At 34.9% G+C, this 20,620-nt stretch overlaps 4 protein-coding genes across 4 annotated transcripts; 1 reads left to right on the top strand and 3 right to left on the bottom strand.

Annotated features, from left to right (window-relative positions):
- Window positions 1-326: 326 nt before the first annotated feature.
- Window positions 327-506, bottom strand: K441DRAFT_668357 (uncharacterized protein; the record flags this gene model as incomplete). Its single annotated transcript, XM_067649989.1, has 1 exon — window positions 327-506. A coding segment is annotated over exon 1 (163 nt), but the record flags the coding sequence as incomplete, so codon positions are not given.
- Window positions 507-564: 58 nt separating this feature from the next.
- K441DRAFT_668356 (uncharacterized protein) lies at window positions 565-1,417 on the bottom strand. The gene is made up of 2 exons (XM_067649988.1): window positions 1,084-1,417; window positions 565-1,023 (listed from the first exon to the last, which is right to left on the bottom strand). Exons 1-2 carry the CDS (start codon window positions 1,128-1,130, stop codon window positions 903-905), a joined length of 168 nt encoding a protein of 55 aa, XP_067498386.1. The 5' UTR covers window positions 1,131-1,417; the 3' UTR covers window positions 565-902.
- Window positions 1,418-1,865: 448 nt separating this feature from the next.
- K441DRAFT_668353 (uncharacterized protein) lies at window positions 1,866-2,854 on the bottom strand. The gene is given in 3 exon segments (XM_067649987.1): window positions 1,866-2,399; window positions 2,463-2,503; window positions 2,507-2,854. 2 exon segments carry the CDS (start codon window positions 2,501-2,503, stop codon window positions 2,216-2,218), a joined length of 225 nt encoding a protein of 74 aa, XP_067498385.1. The 5' UTR covers window positions 2,507-2,854; the 3' UTR covers window positions 1,866-2,215.
- Window positions 2,855-10,728: 7,874 nt separating this feature from the next.
- K441DRAFT_668351 (uncharacterized protein) lies at window positions 10,729-12,446 on the top strand. Its single transcript, XM_067649986.1, has one exon. The coding sequence runs from the start codon at window positions 10,751-10,753 to the stop codon at window positions 12,206-12,208; it is 1,458 nt and encodes a 485-aa protein (XP_067498384.1). The 5' UTR covers window positions 10,729-10,750; the 3' UTR covers window positions 12,209-12,446.
- Window positions 12,447-20,620: the final 8,174 nt, after the last annotated feature.

Here is a 20,620-nt window from a genome sequence, read left to right as displayed (position 1 = left end):
TAGAAACGTTGTCTCGTGCCTTATAACTAGGTAGTAGTCTCCTCCTAGGAATAGACCCTAATTAAATAACGTATTTACTAACTCTTCTAACTGTATACCTATAATAAGTAATTAATTTCCTTATAGTCTTTAAATAAAAGCACCTTTAATTAGTGTAATTCTATAGGATAAATGGTTTATTAAGTATATATAACCTTAGAAAATGGTTAAATAATTAAATAATTAATAATTAAACAATTTATTATTATTTTCTTATATAAAACTAAATTATTTAGTAATAAAGCTTAACCATTATTCTTTAATGGTTATATAAGCCACTATATAATTAAGTTGCCCGCGAAGCCCTACTGCACGCGTCCACGTCGCCGCGGGTGGAAACATCATCAGGAAATCGTTCCTTTTGATGGCTAAGTGCAGAGGCGATGGTAGAGAGCCGTCGCAGCGCATGCGACGCGCTGTGGTGTTGAGCTCGCGACGCGTACGAAGCATCGTACAAAGCATCGCCCTCGACAACACCAGGAGCCTCACTGCCTCCGCTTGAGGCTCCCGTTCTACCACCTAGGGAGGCCTATCAAGGGAAACTGGGATACGAAAACCACCCGACGTACGACTACCTAGCTCGTAGCTAGGGCCGAAACTGGTCTTATCAAGCCAGCGGATGCGGACGCGTCCTAGGCGTACGACAGGACACCCTTGGGCTTGCACTAGCTCTGAGACCGAGAGGATACGGCGAGGGCGTAGGGAACCTCTTTTTATAAGAACTTGTTAAGGTTAACGCGTCGCAGATACTTCGTACGAAACTTGTTAAGGCCCCAAGGCCACCGCGAAGAACTTGTTAAGGCCCTGCCTAGAGAACTCGTTAAGGCCCCTCTACGAGGGCCTATCTGGTACATTCAGGAGACTCAGAAGAGGGTCTTAATAGGCGTGGTGCGCGCGACCTGGATGACGACTGCGACGCGACTGCGACGCGACGGCGACGCGACGGCAACCAGACGGCTCAACGAGGTGGAAACACGGGCAAAGCTCTAGGCAGCGGAAACACAGGCCAGCTTCGACGGCCCCATGGCGTCAAAGGCGACTCACAGGAGGGTCTTAATAGGCGTGGTGCACGCAACCTGATGCATATACATATGGGGGAGGCTTTGGAGGAAACACAGGCCAGTCGGACGAGGACTCAACAGTTAGAGACACAGGCCAGCTTATAAAAAGGGGGGACACAAGCTTGGTTAGTAGAATAGGGTAGAGTAGATCGCCTGGCACGGGATCTAGTCTATAGCCCGTTCTGCAAGACACGGTCGGCCTGTCATGAGGAGACTCCTACAGGCAACGCGAAACGGGAACTGGCAGTATATAGGGTGTTGCGCCCCTATATTACTACTAGCCTCCCGCGGGGCGTAGTGCGTAGTAGCCACTGCTGGCTCTAGGGACCTCACCCCTTGACTGGGCTCTGACCCCTAGTGCACCTGGTAGGCAGGCAGGATCACGTCCTGGCCGGAGAGACTACTACGTGGCTCGAGAGAACGGATGCGCGTGTCGGTACACCAACAGACGGAACCGTTCGCTAGGACGGCACGCCGGTGAGATGTGCTTAAGGAGCAAACAGGAGTTACCCAGGCGGGAGAGGTTTTTGGCCGGGCCTCAACCGTAGAAGGTGTGTGAGGTGTCCAATAGATGTGACGAAGCCACTGGAAAACTGGGGTAGAGGCCTGGATAAGCAGGCATGTCGAACTCTACTGTATTACTAGCACTACTAGCTAATATATAACTACCTGGCTTGCGACGCGTACCACCGTACAAGGCATCGCCCTCAACAACACCAGGAGCCTCACTGCCTCCGCATGAGGCTCTTGCCCTACCACCTAGGGAGGCCTATCAAGGGATACTGGGATACGAAAACCACCCGATGTACGACTACCTGGCTCGTAGCCAGGCCCGAAACTGGCCTTATCATCTAGTCAGTCGACGTGGACGCGTCCTAGTCGTACAACAGGACACCCTTGGGCTTGCACTAGCTCTGAGATCGCAAAGGGACGCGGCGAGGGCGTAGGGAACCTCTTTTTATAAGAACTTGTTAAGGTTAACGCGTCGCAGATACCTCGTACGAAACTTGTTAAGGCCCCAAGGCCACCGCGAAGAACTTGTTAAGGCCCTGCCTAGAGAACTCGTTAAGGCCCCTCTACGAGGGCCTATCTGGTATCCGGTACACTCAGGTGACTCAGAAGAGGGTCTTAATAGGCGTGGTGCGCGCGACCTGGACGACAGCGACGCGACAGCGACGCGACNGCGACGCGACNGCGACGCGACGGCGACGCGACGGCGACGCGACGGCGACGCGACNGCGACGCGACGGCGACGCGACGGCGACCAGACGGCTCAACGAGGTGGAAACACGGGCAAAGCTCTAGGCAGCGGAAACACAGGCCAGCTTCGACGGCCCCATGGCGTTCGACCAGGTGACTCACAGGAGGGTCTTAATAGGCGTGGTGCACGCAACCTGACGCATATGTATAAGGCGACTCACAGGAGGGTCTCAATAGGCGTGGTGCACGCAACCTAATACACACATATGGGGGAGGCTGTAGGGGAAACACAGGCCAGTCGGACGAGGTCTCGACAGTTAGAGACACAGGCCAGCTTATAGGAAGGGGGGACACAAGCTTGGTTAGTAGGAGAGGGGGAGTAGGTCGCCTGGCACGGGACCTAGTCTATGGCCCCCTCCTGCAAGACACGGTCGGCCTGTCATGAGGAGACTCTTACAGGCAACGCGAAACGGGAACTGGCAGTAGTATAGGGTGTTGCGCCCCTACACTACTACTAGCCTCCTGCGGGGCGTAGTACGTAGCAGCCACTGCTGGCTCTAAGGACCTCACCCCTTAGCTGGGCTCTGACCCTTAGTGCACCTGGTAGGCAGGCAGGATTACACCTGGCCGGAGAGACTGCTACGTAGCTCGAGAGAACGGATGCGCGTGTCGGTATATCAACAGACGGAACCGTTCGCCTCTAGGGCGGCACGCCGGTGAGATATGCTTAAGGAGCAAACAGGAGTTACTCAGGCGGGAGAGGTTTTGGCCCGGCCTTAACCGTAGAGGTGGTGACGCCCAAAGGTGGGAATAAGCCACTGAAAACTGGGGTAGAGGCCTGGATAAGCAGGCATGTCGAACTCTACTATATTATAGCTAATATATAACTACCTGTCCAAATGAGGCCCTAAAAACCTGTGGGCCACTTATAGCACCTTGGCTTGCAGATGTAGCCAGAGCATGCTTTGCTATAGGCTACTACCCGCGACTCGGAAGATCTATGACGACGGTTGTCCTACGAAAAGAAGGCAAAGTAGATTACTCAATCCCAGGAAGCTACCGCCCTATTGCCTTAGAAAACACCCTTAGCAAGATCTTAGAAAGGGTAATAGCGGAACACATGGCAGACACGGCAGAGGAACACGCCCTACTACCACAAAGCCAAATAGGGGCAAGAAAGAACCGCTTAACACTATCAGCACTTACGCTACTCGCTGCCACCATTAAATCTGCATGGGCGATGCGAAAGGACTTTATAGTATTAATGCTTAGCCTAAACATCAGTGGTGCCTACGACAATATACCCTACGAGCGTCTCCTGCATATCCTTAGGGCAAAGGGCTTCCTAAAATAGATTATATAATTTATCCAAGGGTTTACAGGCCAGAAAGAAATATTACTGGTCTTCAGCGGATACCAGAGCCCCCCTATCGCAGTTATAATAGGAATACCATAAAAATCACCCCTCTCACCTATACTCTTCCTTTTCTTTATAAGCAACCTACTTAACTCCTTTAAGAAAGGGGCGACCCAGGGGATAGGCTTTATTAACGACACAAACCTAATTATATATGGGCCAACAGCCGTAAAGAATTGCAGAACACTAGAGAAAGCCTATAACACTTATATAGAATAGGCAAAACGTTATAAAGTCTAATTCTTATTAAAGAAATACCAACTAATCTATTTCACAAGAAAACGCAACTAATCTGTAGATCTCTAATATATAATTCGCATCTAAGGCTTTAGGGGTTAACCAGTTCAGGGCCTAAGGGTATTAGAAGTATAGGTAGATAGCAAGCTCCGGTAGAGCGCATATGCGGCATAAGTAGCCCGTAAAGGCCAAGCACAGTTTATTGCTTTATCTAGGATTATCAACTCCACATAGGGTCCATACTTCTAGAGGTCACGCCTACTATATACAGCAGTTATCCGGCCAACCATAATATATAGATCCAGTATTTGGGCCATTAAAGAAACTAAAAAGGGCCCCCCTAAATTACTCCTTAAACTACTTTAAAAGGTCCAGACAGCCTACCTTTAGAGTATTACAGGCGGGTATAAGCAAACGGCCACAGCACTACTTAAGAAGGAATCTAATATTCCCCCCTTATAGTTATATATTAAAGCTGCTGTAATATAAAGGACGCAAAATAAACATAACTCTAATGTTATAAAGTATATTAAGACACGCCTAAGTAAACTATAGAGGGACCCTAGGGTGCCCCGTAGGAGAACAAACCAACAACTCTAAAGTAGGAAAGAGATATTAGAGAAATAGGTAAAGAAAGTAAAAGAAGAATAGTGCCGCTTTAGGGCCCAGGCCTATATAGAGGAGAAAGGGAAACGCGTAAGAGGTTAGCAAAGATAACAGTAAGATAAAGAAAGGAGCTAAAGTAGAACATGTAAGAATGCCAGGAAACTATCTACCGTAATACAATACTGGTTGGACCAACGCTGGAGAGGTAAATAGGAGTCGAAGGTATAAAGGCTAACTTAGATAAGACAAACCTAAGCCATAGCATAGTTAACGCTATAGGGGGTAAATACCTAAGAGCTCCGAGAAGGCCTAATAAAGGCAGAAAACATAATAGTAACACTCTTAAGAACAGGAATAATAGGACTAAAAGATTGGCTTTACTAGGTAGGTATCCTAGTAGGTAGCCCGAGATGTAAATATAGCTAGCTAAAACAGACACCAAAACACGTAATACTGCTATACCCCCTACGCACTAATTAAGAAATAATACTCTTAGTAGCTAATATAGAGAACTATAATACACTGCTCTTAATATAAAAAGGCCTTAAGGCGGTTACCTAGTGGCTTATTAGTTAAAATGTGCTAAATCAGTTCTGGGTTGCAAGAGAAATAGTAATAAAAGGTAAGGGGGCGAGCAGCAGGTGCCCCCTAGTAACTCTATAGTAGTAGAGTAATAGTTTATAATACTAGCGCGTTTATAGGCTTGTTACGGCAGCAGTGGTTCCTAAAAAGGTTAAACAGTAAGGTAGTAGAGCACCATAGGCGACTTATAGGCGCTAAGTAGGCGAGTCCTAAAAGGCGGGGAGATAGATCACGGGGTTTTCTCATTTTTCTTAAATAGAGTTTTCTCCCCATATGTAAATAAGGAGTAGTCCGCGTGGGCCTAATAGGGATCTAAATCGGACGTTAAGCAATGAATTATTATTATTATTATTAATATAATTAAGTTTTTATTAAAAAATAAATGATATAATATATAACTTGTTTTTCTACTACTTTATTTAATATAGTAACCCTTAAATCTATTATACTTTTCTTCTATAAAATTAAAGTATTAGGACTATATTTTAAAGTATTTTTTTAATAATATAGGCTTAATTTAGAAACATTATATTTTTAAATAATAATATAAGGCCTAGAAAGAAAGTCTGAAAGCACAAATAATTAAACTTAAATAATATACCTTTAATATTTATTTGTAAAATCTATAAAAGGGCTTTATATTTATATAGTTTAAAAATAAGGCTTTAATAAAGGCTATAGGTTTTAAATAAGCAAATAGCAATTAGTTTAATATTATAGATACCTTAAAAAAGCCATATAATATATATTATATTATTTAAAGTCTCTGCACTAAGTATATACTTAATTAAAAGATTTATCTACTTTTATAAAAAGTAAGTTAATAACTTTAGCAACTTACTATAAAGGCTATATATAAGGTCACTAAAATATACTACCTATAATCACAGCTTAAGGACCTTAAAGGCTTAAAAATTTATAAGTAGGTAGCAATAGATTTAGATATATAATTTATAAATTTAAATTTAAGTAAGTAAGTAAAAGAGGAGGTAGTAGGGAATAAAGGCTAAAATAAGGGTAAAAGAGCTAAAATCAAAGCCTTAAAAGGTGATAGATGGAAAGGCGAAGGTCGATATACTAAATAGCACGTAAGGGCAAATAATCAATTAAATTTAGTTAGGTGTAGTTGGCTTCTAAAGTAGTAGTGATTAATTTGGTAAGGTAACTAAGTTTAGGGGTTAACCGAGTTCTAGGGGTCCAAGCTTAGCTTATATTTACTAAGTTTACTATAAATAATTCCGTTTTAGAAACTATAAAGCTCTCCCTATTCCTAGCTAACTATAGCTAGTACCTATAAATAGGTTTTAAACTCTTTAGTAATATTCCTTACCCCGCTTATTAGGCCTTATAAGTTATAAAAGTAAATTAATTTATAGAAAAGATAGAGAAACTATAACAGTTTCTTACTACTAAGATAATATAGGCCTAATCTATCTATAAAGCTATAGTAAATAAAAACTAAACCCTAGTACTAGCCTATTAAATTAGTAACTTTGTTTAGCTAAATATAAGGAACCTAAATATAAAATAACCTGCTAAGAAACTTAGTTAAAAAACGCTAGTCTTTATAAGGTTAAGAAGGTTACTTTCTCTTACGCCTACTAACTAAAGCTTTCTAATACGGTTAAAATCTACCCTATATTCTATACGTTAGTCGTCTACCTTACTACCCCTATATTAAATGCCCTACCTATATAAATATATGACCCTCCCCTACTAGTTAAAGTGGATAGTAAAAATAAGCACTTTATTAAAAGAATTAATAATATTAAGTATAATAAGCGGAAACGCTAATATATAGACCTTATAAAATAGAGAGGCTTTACTAAGCCCTTATAGAAATCTATTAACTCTATAGGACTTATATAAGCTATAGAAGACTTTTATAAACTTTACTTAAAATTACTATAACCCTATCTTATAGAAGGTTAAGTTTAAAGACGGGATACTATTATAGGATACTCCTGTAACACCTTATATATATCTACCTATTTCTACTAACTTAGTAACTAAAGACTAACTATAAGATAGTAATCTAATAGTAATCTACGGTAATCTGATAGCAATCTGCTATATTTTGCTATATTCCGCTAAGTTTTACTAAATTCTACTAAGTTCTACTAGGACTACTACCTAAATTCTATTCTACTCCATGTATGTATTAACTAAGTACTAAGCTAATAATATATACCCTTTCTTCTTATTTCTAACCTTCTTTTCTTATATAGCGTCCTAACTTTATTATATAGTTTATATATATAGCTTAATAATATTTACCCTGCTATATATTACTGTCGCTTATACTTACTCCATAATACTTTATGCCTATTTATTATAACTATTTATAAGTTGTCGCTTTCCGCTATATTTATATCTTTCTAAAACCTAAAGGTTAATCCTTTTGGCGTTATTATAAGTGCTATTTAAGGTAGTATCTTGTCTAACTTATTATACTATAACTAGGTAATAAATATATAATAAAGCCTTATAGTAGGTAATATAGTAGACTTATTAATAAGCTAGATATATAGGTAAATAATATTTAATAAAAGTAAATATAACTACTAGAGTGGTTGCTTAATGCACAACCTAACTCCTAAGAAAGATATTTAGTAAGTTAGTACGTTTAGTAAGTTGGTATATAGTACGTTAGTATGCTTATTGTATTAATTATATAAGCCCTATAACTTATTATATAACTTAGCTACCTATTATTCTATAGTTTATCTAGTTCCAGCGCCTCTTACGCTTTCACTACTAGTTTGTTTATATCCTCCCTAAGTAGCTATACTATTACTAATATAAGGTCCACACCAATTTTACTTATTATCCAATTCTTATATGCCTCAGAGTTCTCTTAACTAAGGTTCTTATAGCCAATAGTTTATACCGTATTTAGTGTCCTTATAAATTTAATATACGTTATTATAATAAAGGGTAAAGTATTTAATTAAATACTTCCTCGTACTTCTTAGTACTAATTACCCCTCTAGCGTACTAGTGCCCTTTACTATATTAGTACTTTGACTACTTTTAAAGTCTTTAGTATAGTGATTTTATTTACTGTAATTTATATAAGCTTCCTTTTTAATCTACTTATCTTATTCTAGAGTCCGCCTAAACGGCTTTTACTACTAAGATCTCTAGTTTAGCCTCTACTCTTTAGTCTTTTAATTACTTAATTCTTAAACTTTAGATTTCTATAGTTTCTTATTTTACTCTCTAGATTCTTTAGCATTACTTAGGTCTATTAACTCTAGTCCGCTATAATATAGCTTAAATACTTACTATAACGTCTTATTTGTCTATATCGTTTTAATTATATTTCTATTACCCTTATTAGCCTAGTAAAGTTAATTAATTAAGTCCTTTATAGTTTTTGCATCTTCTATAGGTATTGTTATAGTTTAGACTTTAGCTTTTAGTCCTTATCGGTATTATATTATTAACGCCCCTTTATTCCAATTAACCTATACTGCTAATATTTAGAACTACGTTATATAATCTATTGCTAACGCTTACTAAGTAAGTTTATACAACTTTTATGTTACTATTATTGCTAATTTTAGGTCTCCGTATATCTACGTAAGTCTATCTATAAGTCCCTTCTATATTATATGCTAAACTTTTAAATTACTAGTAGCTAACCCATTAGTTTATATCTCTATAAAGTAGGATTTACACTATTTTAAAGCCCTACCTGTTAAGAATAACTCTATATACGCGACCTAATCGGCTAGTTTAGGTAGCTTAGTTCCTTTATATCGTATCTTAAGTTTTATTTATATAAGGAACCCCTTAAGCTTTAATTTTCGCTTAAGAATAGTTTAATCAATAGTATCTTTATCTTTATTGCTCCAAAGTCGTTAAGCTTATTCTTAAAACCTACCTAATTATCTTTATAAAATTTACTACAGAGCTAGGTTAAGCTGTCACTACTTTCCGCTATACTTATCTCCCTCTAGGACCTAAAGCTTAATACTCCTACGTTATTATAGACACTATCCTAGGTAGCATCTTGTTATTTATAATACTATAACTAAATAATAAATATATAATAAAGCTTTATAAATATACTACGGTGGACTTATTAATAGGCTAGGTATATAGGTAAATAAAATAATAAGCTTTACTATAGAGTAAGTGCCTAATAGATTAACTCTAATTATATTCTAGGATTTACTATAAGGAGAGAACTATCTTTAGTAGGGACTAAGGTCTTTTAAGTATATAACCATATGCCTAAAAAACCCCCCTTATACGTAAGATACGTAATAGTCCTTATAGCTCTTATAGAGCTTATAGAGCTCTTAATATAACCTTACTTACCACCTATTATATAGCTCTACTAATTCTATCGTGGCCTATACTACGTCCTACAGCTTATCTAGTTCACTAAAAAGTATCCGTAATACTTTTATTATAAGGTCCGTAATAATAGCTACTTAGAACGGAACTTAAGGAGCTATAGGGGGTAATATAGGCTGTAATAAAACTTGTAGGACTATATAATAAGTACTAGGCGAGTTATATAATATTATAAGCGAAGTCCACGAGGTATAACGTATATATATAAAATAAACTTAAAGGGATTTCCTAGGAGTTAGGAGTTATACTTAAAGATCTATAGTCCCTACCAGATTTAGTTTACTCTTTATAGTAAATCTTAGAATTAATTAGAGTTAATTAATTAGGTACTTACTCTCTAGTTTAGCATAGTATATTTATTTCCTATATATTTAGCCTATTAATATAACTACCGTAGTATTTCCTATAAGCTATTGTTATACACAAGACCTTCTATATCCGATATAGATATTAATTATTAAAAAACTTCAAATCGTAAAACGGGAGGCGAAGGAATGCGATAATAGCGATAACGACGATAATGGTAAGGAGCTTCTAGCTAAGGTTACTTATATATATAACTTTTATTAATAGTATTAACTTCCTTACCACCATATCTAAAGTAACGATAGACTGTTTAGCTACCTTTAGTAAGAGGAATTTAAACGTTGTAAGTGTATATAAGAGGACTATAGCTTTAAAATATACTACGGCGATAATAAGAAACATATTACTAAGGATATTAATAATAATCCTTTTGCTCCCTAACAAACGCGACTTAAGATAAGAGAGGCTTTAGAAACCATTAAGGATTAGTTTTACTAGATTAAGGAGAAGACCACTTAATTAGAGCCCGATATACGGGAGAAGTTAATAAACTAATAGCTATTAAAGCTCAATTAAGCCGCTAGTAAAGCGTGGCAATAGGACGTTAAGGAGTTTATTAAGGAAATCGGTAGGAATATACGAGTGAGCAATATAGAATACCAGAATATCTGTATACAAACTGGATCTTATATATTAAAAGAACTTTATTTTTGACCATGCGCTGTGGATGTTAGGGAGATGGACGTGCAAAGCACGTTCTCCAATAATTAGTATGGGCGTCCCATAGTAAACATCGGAGATGGAGCTTTCCGACACCACCGACGATGGCCCGCGCAGGCACTATTATGTAAGTAATACCGCTTAATCGAATTTTCGCAGCACTTTCGAGTCACTCTTTTCCTTACAAGCGCCCACACCTTCAACAATCTCTATCATGGCTCCATCAACCCCTCCAATCGGCGGGATTGCTCAACTCGCTGTGGGTAAGCACCGAAAGTCCCTCAATCTTAGCAGAGCAGCTTCTACATACGATCCCATGAATGTACAAGATCCAATAAAGCCGGCAATCCGCCAGCGCATCGCATCCCTTGAGAAGACCCATCAGGATTTTTTAGAAGAGGACAAGAAAAGAAAACGAGACATTTCGGACTCTTCAGTTGAGTCTATTTGCGACCGTTACGTCAAACAGAAGCAGAGTAAAATAAGCCCCGATGCACTCGACAAGTTGTACATGGAGAAGATCCAGAGCCGTATTAGTGCCCGAATACGCCTCACTGAGTCCCACCTGGGATACCGAAACCTCGAGCTGCAACATCTACTAGACGCCCGGAAGAGCGGTGCGTTAAAGTACCCTGAATTCGCCCAGAGTCGAGACCTTCTCGAGGGGCAAATCCGGCATATGCGCTTAGAACTAATAGGACTAAAGCGTCAAGAGGGCGTTCTTAGGGGCAAACTCTGGGATTCTCGTCATTTCATTCAAGAGCAAAACGATGTGGATGTGGCCGTGGATCAACTAATGGATAACATCATCCGCACATATAGTATTACTCCAGCAGCTCCGACTAGCTATCCGGAATACCACAAACCGCAGAACAAGCGCGACGGTCATCAGTCCCAGTTTAGACAAGCGCTGATCAAATTTTACAACGCTCCAGATCCTGATAATGCAACAGTCAGCGTACCGGATGACTATTGTTACTGGTGTCCTATCTCCCACCAATACTTTAGGAGCCAGTCTATAACAGCGGCACATATCGTGCCATTTGCTATCGGAGAAACCAATTGCAATTACCTCTTTCCTGACGACGATATGAGTCCAACAGGTCACCTTATGCATCCGGGAAATGGTCTCCTAATGCATTCTTCTCTCGAACAGGCTATGGACAAAGCACGCATCGCCATAGTTCCTGCCGATGAAATGAACCCGAGCGCACGCGATCTTAAGGTTGTGGTCTTTGATCGGACTATTATTAAATCTAGGGATAGTGGCTTGGGCATTCCATGGGCTAAGCTTGATGGACTCCGATTAGAGTTTAAGAATGACAACCGGCCTAGACTCCGGTACCTCTACCTCACCTTCCTAATGAGCCTGTTTCGCCGCCGAAGATTTGAATGCACCGGTTGGAGGAGTGACTTGGCACGATATGCAAGTGGGAAAATGTGGGCTTCTCCTGGGAATTGGGTTCGGGGGTCGAGTATTAGAGTAATCGCACGTCGTGTTGCCTATGAAACTCATCTCGAAGCCTTCGTGGGTACTCACGACTTGCCGTTGCAACCAAGGACGATAGATGAACGAGATGATGAAGTTATGGCGGATGAGGTCATGGAATCGTATGAAGCCAAAGTTTTAGGAAGCTTGAAAGAGCAGGAAGTGAATGACGAGGAGGATTGATGGATATGGCGTGGCGCGTTGAATTGACGTTATGTATAAAGCCGAGTGGCGAGTAGAGTACCTTGGTCTCTTGTGCAATACCATAGCGGAGGAGCCAATACGTTAATAAGGAAAGCCTTAATGCATGCGTTTCGATAAATGTGAGGACTTTTGTTTAACATTATAGCCTGCTTTTAACCTCCAAGATCCTCTTGTTTAGTGTGGCCTACTTGCGGATAAGATTGACAAATTGAAACACCTATTAGATTTTTCTTGCGCAAATGATTTATCCAAGTACTATAATATTAACGAATTAACAAAGGCCTTTATTATAACAAATAGACCCGTTCTCTAAAGCTAACTACGCTTTACGTCTAACACTCTATAATCTCAATATATACTTTAAAATATAATACTCTTAAAAAGTATGAAAATCTTATATACAACACTATAGACCTTAATATTACCTAATTCTATATACTCTTAAGAACTAATAAACGAAGGACTTAAGCCGTAAATTGTTATATAAGCTTATAGGAAATACTACAATGGCTTAGTAAATAGGCTAGGTATATAGGAAACAATAACTAATAAGAATGACTCCAATTATATTCTAAATTTTGCTATAAAAAGAAAGCTATTTACTATAAGGACTATAGGTCCTTTTTTATATTTTTATATCTATTATATAATACTATATATAATACTATATATAGGCCATAGGCTATAGCGCTATAGTTTTATATATATAAATCCTTTTTAAATACCTTAATATTTATTAGTAGCTATATACTAGTAGTTTATAAACCTTTAAGCTAGTATTAGGTAAAACCTAAGTAGATAGTTATATAGCTATAAGGTATAGACGACCCGTATATAACTTGCCTATAAGGTACGTACACTATATATATATAAGGAAAATTCTTCCTTACTTTATATCTTAGACATCTCCTTTTCCTTTAAGGATTTCTCTATTTATATAATATACCCTATTATTCTATTAATTGGACTTACTATTTAAATCCTAACCTAATATTTAAATCCTTATTAATCTCCTTAAAAGGGTAACCGGTTTAATTTTTCTATAATGCCTATACTTAATAGTAATACGCTAGCAATTTAACTGTAAAACGCCTTAGGATTTAGCGTAGATAAAACCGCTAAAAGTATACTAGTATAATTTAAGCTATAGACTAAACCTTAAAACGATTAAATATCTATAAACGTTATAAACTAGTTTAACTTATATACCTAGGACTAATAGAACATCGGCAAAATATAGTACCCTACTAATAGCCTCAATGGTTAGTGGTTGACGTAATTAGCGCGCAGTTAAGGGCATTTAGCAACTCGACCAACTAGCCTATATCGTGTTTTTTTAACACGTAGCCTACGCGTAGCCTACGCGTAATCTACGTATAACCTGCGCACAACCTATACGCAACCTACAACTATAATTATATTTAGAGCCACCTACCTCTTTTATACTAATAGTATATTTTAGGTAATAAATAAAGGCTACTTTAAAGCTATTTATAAGGCTAGTAAGGCAAATTATATATACTTCCTTATATAATCCATTATATTATTTTAGATAATTTAATATAATATCCCAACTATTTTATAATATATTTTAAAAGCATAAAACCTTTCCTACTCTCTTTATAATAATAATAATATACTATAAGTATATAGCTTTACTAGTATAGTATATACATATAGCCAAAAAGCAGCTATTAAGAGTAGTAGATATAGGCTAAAAGAAAGGTAAATTAAAAGCTAGTATATATAATAAAGAAGCTGTAAATATCCTATAGGAGAGTATAGAAAGTCCTACACCTAATCTTTTACTAAAAACTCTACTAGCTCCTCTATACTAGAGTCTAGAGCATATATTATAAACTTTATATACTACTCCTTATTTTTAATTAAATTAAGTATTACTTTCCTATTACTATACTAGCTATAGCTATCCTCCATAAGGCTATAGTACTGCTTAAATTATATAAATAACTTATTAGATTTAAACCTTTCTAGCCTAGGCTTACTAGTTCCTATATTTAGGATAAAGTAATATACTAGGGCGGAGGATATATATTCTACTAAATTTAATAAACTTAGCTAGTTCTAAAAGTTAAATTAGTAAATATTATAGTAGTAGTAGGGCCCTAGATTTTCTAGCTTACTCTAGAGCTCTCCCTTTATAACGGACTTAGCGAACTAGTCTAGCCTACTCTAGGGCTCTCTATTTAAGATAGACTTAGTAAACTAGTCTAGCCTACTTTAGAGCTCTCCCTTTAATATAGGCTTAGTAGATTAGATAGTATAGCCCAGCTTACTAATAAATAGCCTAAGTTAATAATCGCGTTAGTTTTGTTATCGCGTTAGTTTTGTTATCGCGTTAGTTTTGTTATCGCGTTAGTTTTGTTATCGCTAAGGCTTATAAGAAACCTTTCTCTTATATTATTGCTTAGATCTACTATAAGGTTATTAAGGTTATCTTTATACGGGTCCTTAATAATTTCTATAGTTAATTAATTTAGTATTAGGCCTATAGTATATTTAATAACTATAGGCTAAAGCCGCAGCCAGATTCTAAATTGCTATTTTTTAGATATCTAGTTCTAGCCGCCTAAGAGGTTAGCATAGGCTTCTATAATAGGTTAGAGAATAATAATATGTAGTAAAATATTAGATATATACTAACCGCTAATAATAGTACTATAAAAGTTATCTATTCCCTTAGACCTAGTTTTATACTCCCTAATTATATAATATATTGCTATTAAAATAAAAGTAATAGTATTACTAATAAACTTTTAAAATATATTATAAGAGTAGGGTAATTAGGTAAGGCCATTTCTTCTTTTACTATAAAATATACTAGGTATACTAGTAACTATCGCGTTAGAATAGAGGTGGTTATTTCTTAGCTATTAACTTTTATTAGTATTTTACTAAATAATATAGGCAAAATACCTTTATATAATCTAGCGCAATAAAATTATAATTAGTTAGTAGTTATATAATTAGTTTAGACGCGTTATTAAACCCTAGCCTATATACCTCCCTTATAACTATATAAGCCTTTATAATTATATAGTTCCTAAAGTTCCCTATTACGTTAAATAGCTATATATATTATTAATATTATTAATATTATTAATAGATAATTTAATATCATATTTCTAGTATATAAATATTTTATATAACGGAACCTTATAGCAAAAACTACAATGGGTCCTGTTATTGGGCTAGGTGTATAAGAAATGCAAATAATAGTAGTCGACAATGTAATAATAACTAGTGGAGTAGTTGCCTAATAAATTAACTTTAATTGTATTCTAAGAATTACTATAAGGAAGGAACTATCTAGGTAGGGACTAAGGGTCCTTAAATACACAACCGTACTCCTATAAAATCCTTCTTATACATAATATATATCTTATATATAAGGTATATAAGTTCCTCTCATTCCTCTCGTTTAATATATAGCATATTATATAACCTTAGCTACTATTCCTTATTATATAGTTCTACTAGTTCTATCCTAGACTGTACTTAAATTAACTAACTAGCTTCTTCTAACTCTTCTTTAAGTAGTTATAATATTATACTTAAAGCGTCCATAATACTATCTCCCTCCTCTTTATCTTTGTCCTTAAAGATTTAAAATATCTCTAAGTTGTTTACTAGAGGTATAATATCTATTTAATTAATTTAGTTAATATTGTTGCTTATTATACCTAAAGCAATTTCTTCTTTATACGCCCAACGTCGTGCTTATACTATTGCTGCAATATTATCTCTTAGTAAGATTATACCGTCTCTATATTCTTGTTATTTAAAAGAGGGGTTAGTTTATATTGCGTTAGCGAACCCATTTTCGCAATAACCGTCCTCTTACTTAGAGTGCACTAAAGCGAATATTTATTTATCCTATAATGTTTGCTTTACTTCTAATACTAAATATACGTAACCTATTACTCTTAATAGTCGTCTAGTTCCCTAATTAATTTGTCTTAGGGTCTTATGTTTAATCTACTACTATATAGCTAAATAGTAAACTGTCTTAAGCCCTTACTAAGTTAGAATGTTCTTATAATGCGGAATAGAAGGCCCTAAACGCTTATATTACAGCGTCTGCTTAACTATTTCGTCTTAAGAAGGTTTGTAAGAAGGTCTGTTTTAAGAAGTAGAAACTTATAAAATAAGGTTTATAGGAACTTAGTAATAAAAGAATGGATTCTCTTTTAATAGAGAAGGAAATAAATCCAAGTAGCTCGGCAACTGCTCTTCTTAGGTCCCCCTTAGGTGACTTATTCTTTAACGATCCTTTTTTATTAATACTACCTAACCTAATCTCTTCTAATACTCTTATACCTTTTTTATAGCATTCTTTAGATTCTCTAGTAGCTCTTAGGTAGTCTTAGTGTAGCCTATCCACTTAACCTTATACTATATTTTATCGTTAATATTTTTATAACTAATAATCTTTAAAACTTACTATTTGTCTTCTTCCTATCCTCTATATATGTCTACTTTATAGACCGGTGGCTTAATATTTCTATATACTAGCTCTAGCATTATAATATACTATATAGGGTAGATCTTTATTTTAGCTAGTAGGTTTAACTTAAATATAACCGGTAAAATCCTTTATATAATTTTAAAAGGTCCTAGTCTAATATAGTTTAACTTCTTACTTAGTCGTTAACTCTTAAAATTTTTGTATAGTAGCCATACTTTATCTCCCTCTTTAAGATCTAGTCCCTTAGATCTCTTAGTATTATAGTACCTTTTTATTCTCTCTTATACTTTCTTTACTAATTCTATAAGGTNTATATANAGATTTATTAATATCTTTATTCTNTNTTTAGCTATNCTACTCNTTTTCTTNNCTTACNNTAGTAATAANAATATTCTTAGCTTATATCTATAATTTGCCTTAAATAGTAATATACCTATTCCTTCTTAAGGTATTATATTATATATAAACTATATAATTAGTAATAGCGATACCTAATTATTCTATATATAATTAATATAATACCTTAGATACTACTCTAGTATTTAATTTAGTCTTTCTATTTAACCGTCTGTCTGTAAATAATATGCGGTAAAAGTTACTGCTTAAACTTTTTGCTTTACTAAGAATACTTTCTAAAATACTACTATAAATCTTAGATCTCTGTCTAATATAATCTTACTTAGTACTCTATATTTTATAAATACTTCTTTAATATAGATTCTAGCAATATCTTTTACTAAGATTTCTTCTATATATACTATAAAGTATCCCTACTTTATAAGCTTATCTACTATTACTAAAATTACGTTATAATCTTATCCGGTAATAGGATCTTTTAACTTTAGTAACTTTATAATAAAGTCCTATAATATAACCTCCCATAGTCTTTCTAGTGTTTTAATAGGTTGTAGCCCTCTATATAGCTTATGCCTTATTAGTTTATTCCTTTAGCAATCTAAACACTCTTTTATTACTTTTCTTACGATATTCCAGATTCTATTAATAATGTATTCTTCCTAAAGTCTTAACACTAAGCCTATAGCTCCATTATATCCTTAGGTTAATCCCTTATAAAATTCTTCTATAAATTGCTCCGCTATACTTCTTAGGATATACTTTACTTCTCAGTTTTCGTATATATTTGTTTATGGATCTTCTAGCTATACTTTTAGAATTCTTTATACCTAAAAGCTCTCTAGTATCTTATAGACTTTTTTTAGTTCTTCCTAAGTTGCTATATTTTTTGGATAATTATACCTAATTAATCCGTCTGTGTCTTTTTACAGTAAAGCCCCTAATAGCTTTTTATTATCTTATAGTTTAGCCTTTTATCTTAGAGCGTCTGCTTACGTATTATCTATACCCTTAGTATATTAAATCTCGAAATAGTATTCTATAAGCATCTCTACCCATTTAACCTATCTTTAGTTAAGTTCCTTTGTTATTAGGAATCCTATTAGGTTTTTATAATCTATCTTAACTATAAATAGTTTCTTTATACCTTGTAAGAATGCTCTCTATTTCTTTAATACTATAACTATACCTAATAACTCTTTATTATAGATATTATAGTTTAACTCTAGTAGTGTTATCTTCCAACTATAATATACCACTAGGTGCTATCTATTTTAATATCTCTATATAAAGCACGCCCCTAGTATATAGTTTAATATATTTGTTTTTATAACCGTCTCTAGTCCTAGTTAATAGATCTTAAAAACTGGCTTCTAGGTAAATAACTCTTTAACTTTCTTAAATAGCTCTTACTATTCCTTTCCCTATACCTATAGTTCTTCTTTCTTTATTAATCGCGTAAATAGTTTAATATCCTTTAACTATTGCGCTATAAACCTTCTATAGTAATTACAAAACCCTAGAAATAATCTTAACTATATAACGTTCTCTAGTTCTTACTAATTTACTATAGCCTTAATTTTCTTTAGATCTATACTAAGTTGGCCTAGTTTAATAATAAATTCTATAAAATTAGTCTTCCTAGTAAAGAACTCGCATTTCTTAATTACTACTAGCATCTATTCTTCTTATAGTCTCTTTAAGACCTATTTAACGTGTTCCCCGTGTTCTTCCTTAGTTATTAAGTAGATAATAATGTTATTAAGGTATACTATAACGAATTTATCTAAGTATTCTCCTAACACATTATTAATACGCTTTTAGAATATTACTAGTGCGTTTATAAGCCCAAATTATATAACTAATGGCTTATATAGTTCTTCCTTTAACCTAAAAGCTGCCTTTTATTTATTACCTTCCTTAATCCTAATCTAATGGTATGCCTATCTTAGATCTATCTTTATAAAGATTTACGCGTTGCCTATCCTATCTTAAATTTTACTAATTAAGGGTAAAGAATACCTATCCTTCCTAGTAATGCTATTTAACTATCTATAGTTAATATATAGCCTTAGTTTACTATTCTTCTTTGGTATAAATAGTACTAGGTAACCTGCTAATAACTATAATAGTCTAATATATCCCTTTTGTAAATTTTCTTAGACAAACTCTTTTAATGCTCTACCTTCTTCTTTGGTAAGCTTATAGATTGGAAAGAACCTTAGACTTATTCCCAGTTTTAATTCTATCTTATAGTCCTATACTATATAATCTGCTAGCTTTTTACTATACTTATAGTATCTCTTTAGTACGTAACTTAAGCCTTACTTAGTCTCTTTATATATCACTCCGACTTAGTACTATACTAACTTAGTTTACTATTACCTCTTACGTTATTAAGTATCTCTAATATTAACCTAGCCTATAATCCAATTAATTTTTAGATTATATTCCTATAACTAAGGCATGTCTAATACTGCCTTATCCCTTCCTAATAGTAGGATATTAAAAGATATCTTAATTTATCTCCCTTTAATAGTTATCTAAATAGGTCCTGTTTTAAGACTAATAATCCCTCCTCTATAGGCTATTAGATTTCCTAAAATTATAACTAATAAGTAAGGTTGCTCCTTCTATCTATAAGGTAATTCTATTCACTTAACTGCTATTAATAAGATATAGTTTCGCGTTACTTTACTATCTATTAGCACTTTAAACTACTAATCTTACTATTTAACTTATAAATTTAGGTATCGTCTTTAAATTCCTTTAAGGGTCTAAGGCTTTACTACTAGCTCCCTTTAATCCTATAGGCCTTAACTTTTCCTAACTATTAGCTACTTAATCCTTATATACTTAGCTTAATTTTTAGCTAATACCTAGTTTACTTCTTATCTTTAATATACTATAGATACGTATTCTCTAAGCATTTCTACTACTATCCGTCTAAGCATTCTTCTATAAGAAATCTTTTTAGTTAAAGTATTAAGTCTTCTAACTCTTAAACTTCTGTTAAATGCCATCTATATATATACTTAGTATTCCTATACTATCGCTTATCTAGCGCCTAATATATCCTTATAGGGTATTTCTGATTCTTTTCCTTTAGATTCTTATACATTTTATATATATCGTCTACGTATGCAATCCATAATAGTATATAGTATACTAGGTACTTTAGGTTAACTCTTAATTTATCTTTATTCTTAAGTTTAAACCTCTACTATGCTAATCTAAACGTTGCGACTTTATTTGTAGGTACTAAAATATGCCTTTTACTTCTCTAGTCCTCTAATTATTTCTTTAGATCCTTTAACGTTATAATTAAGGCTCCTTTAATATAAGTTATAGCCTTCTTTATAATTAGGTAGTCCTAGATAACTTTTTCATCCAACTATATATAGAAATCTTCCCACTTATCGTTATGTCTTTATCTATACTACTTTTAGTATAGCTATTAGAGTATATATAGCTTGTCTATAAGAAAGTATCTTCTTATTACTATATTATAATAGCCCTTTATATATCGTTCTTTAAACCTAATAGTA

Source organism: Cenococcum geophilum (genome assembly GCF_001692895.1).
Source record: "Cenococcum geophilum 1.58 unplaced genomic scaffold K441scaffold_62, whole genome shotgun sequence".
Classification (NCBI taxonomy): Eukaryota; Fungi; Ascomycota; class Dothideomycetes; order Gloniales; family Gloniaceae; genus Cenococcum; species Cenococcum geophilum.
Note: the sequence above shows the minus strand (reverse complement) of the source record. Positions and strands in the feature narration are given on the sequence as shown.

Bases quoted from the DNA above. Each gene is read 5' to 3' on its own strand.
- K441DRAFT_668356 (XM_067649988.1), bottom strand. From the start codon at position 1,130: ATGTATATGCATCAGGTTGCGTGCACCACGCCTATTAAGACCCTCCT. The intron at 1,024-1,083 runs GTGAGTCGCCTT...CGCTGCCTAGAG, and splicing joins ACGCCTATTAAGACCCTCCT to CTTTGCCCGTGTTTCCACCT.
- K441DRAFT_668351 (XM_067649986.1), top strand. From the start codon at position 10,751: ATGGCTCCATCAACCCCTCCAATCGGCGGGATTGCTCAACTCGCTGTG.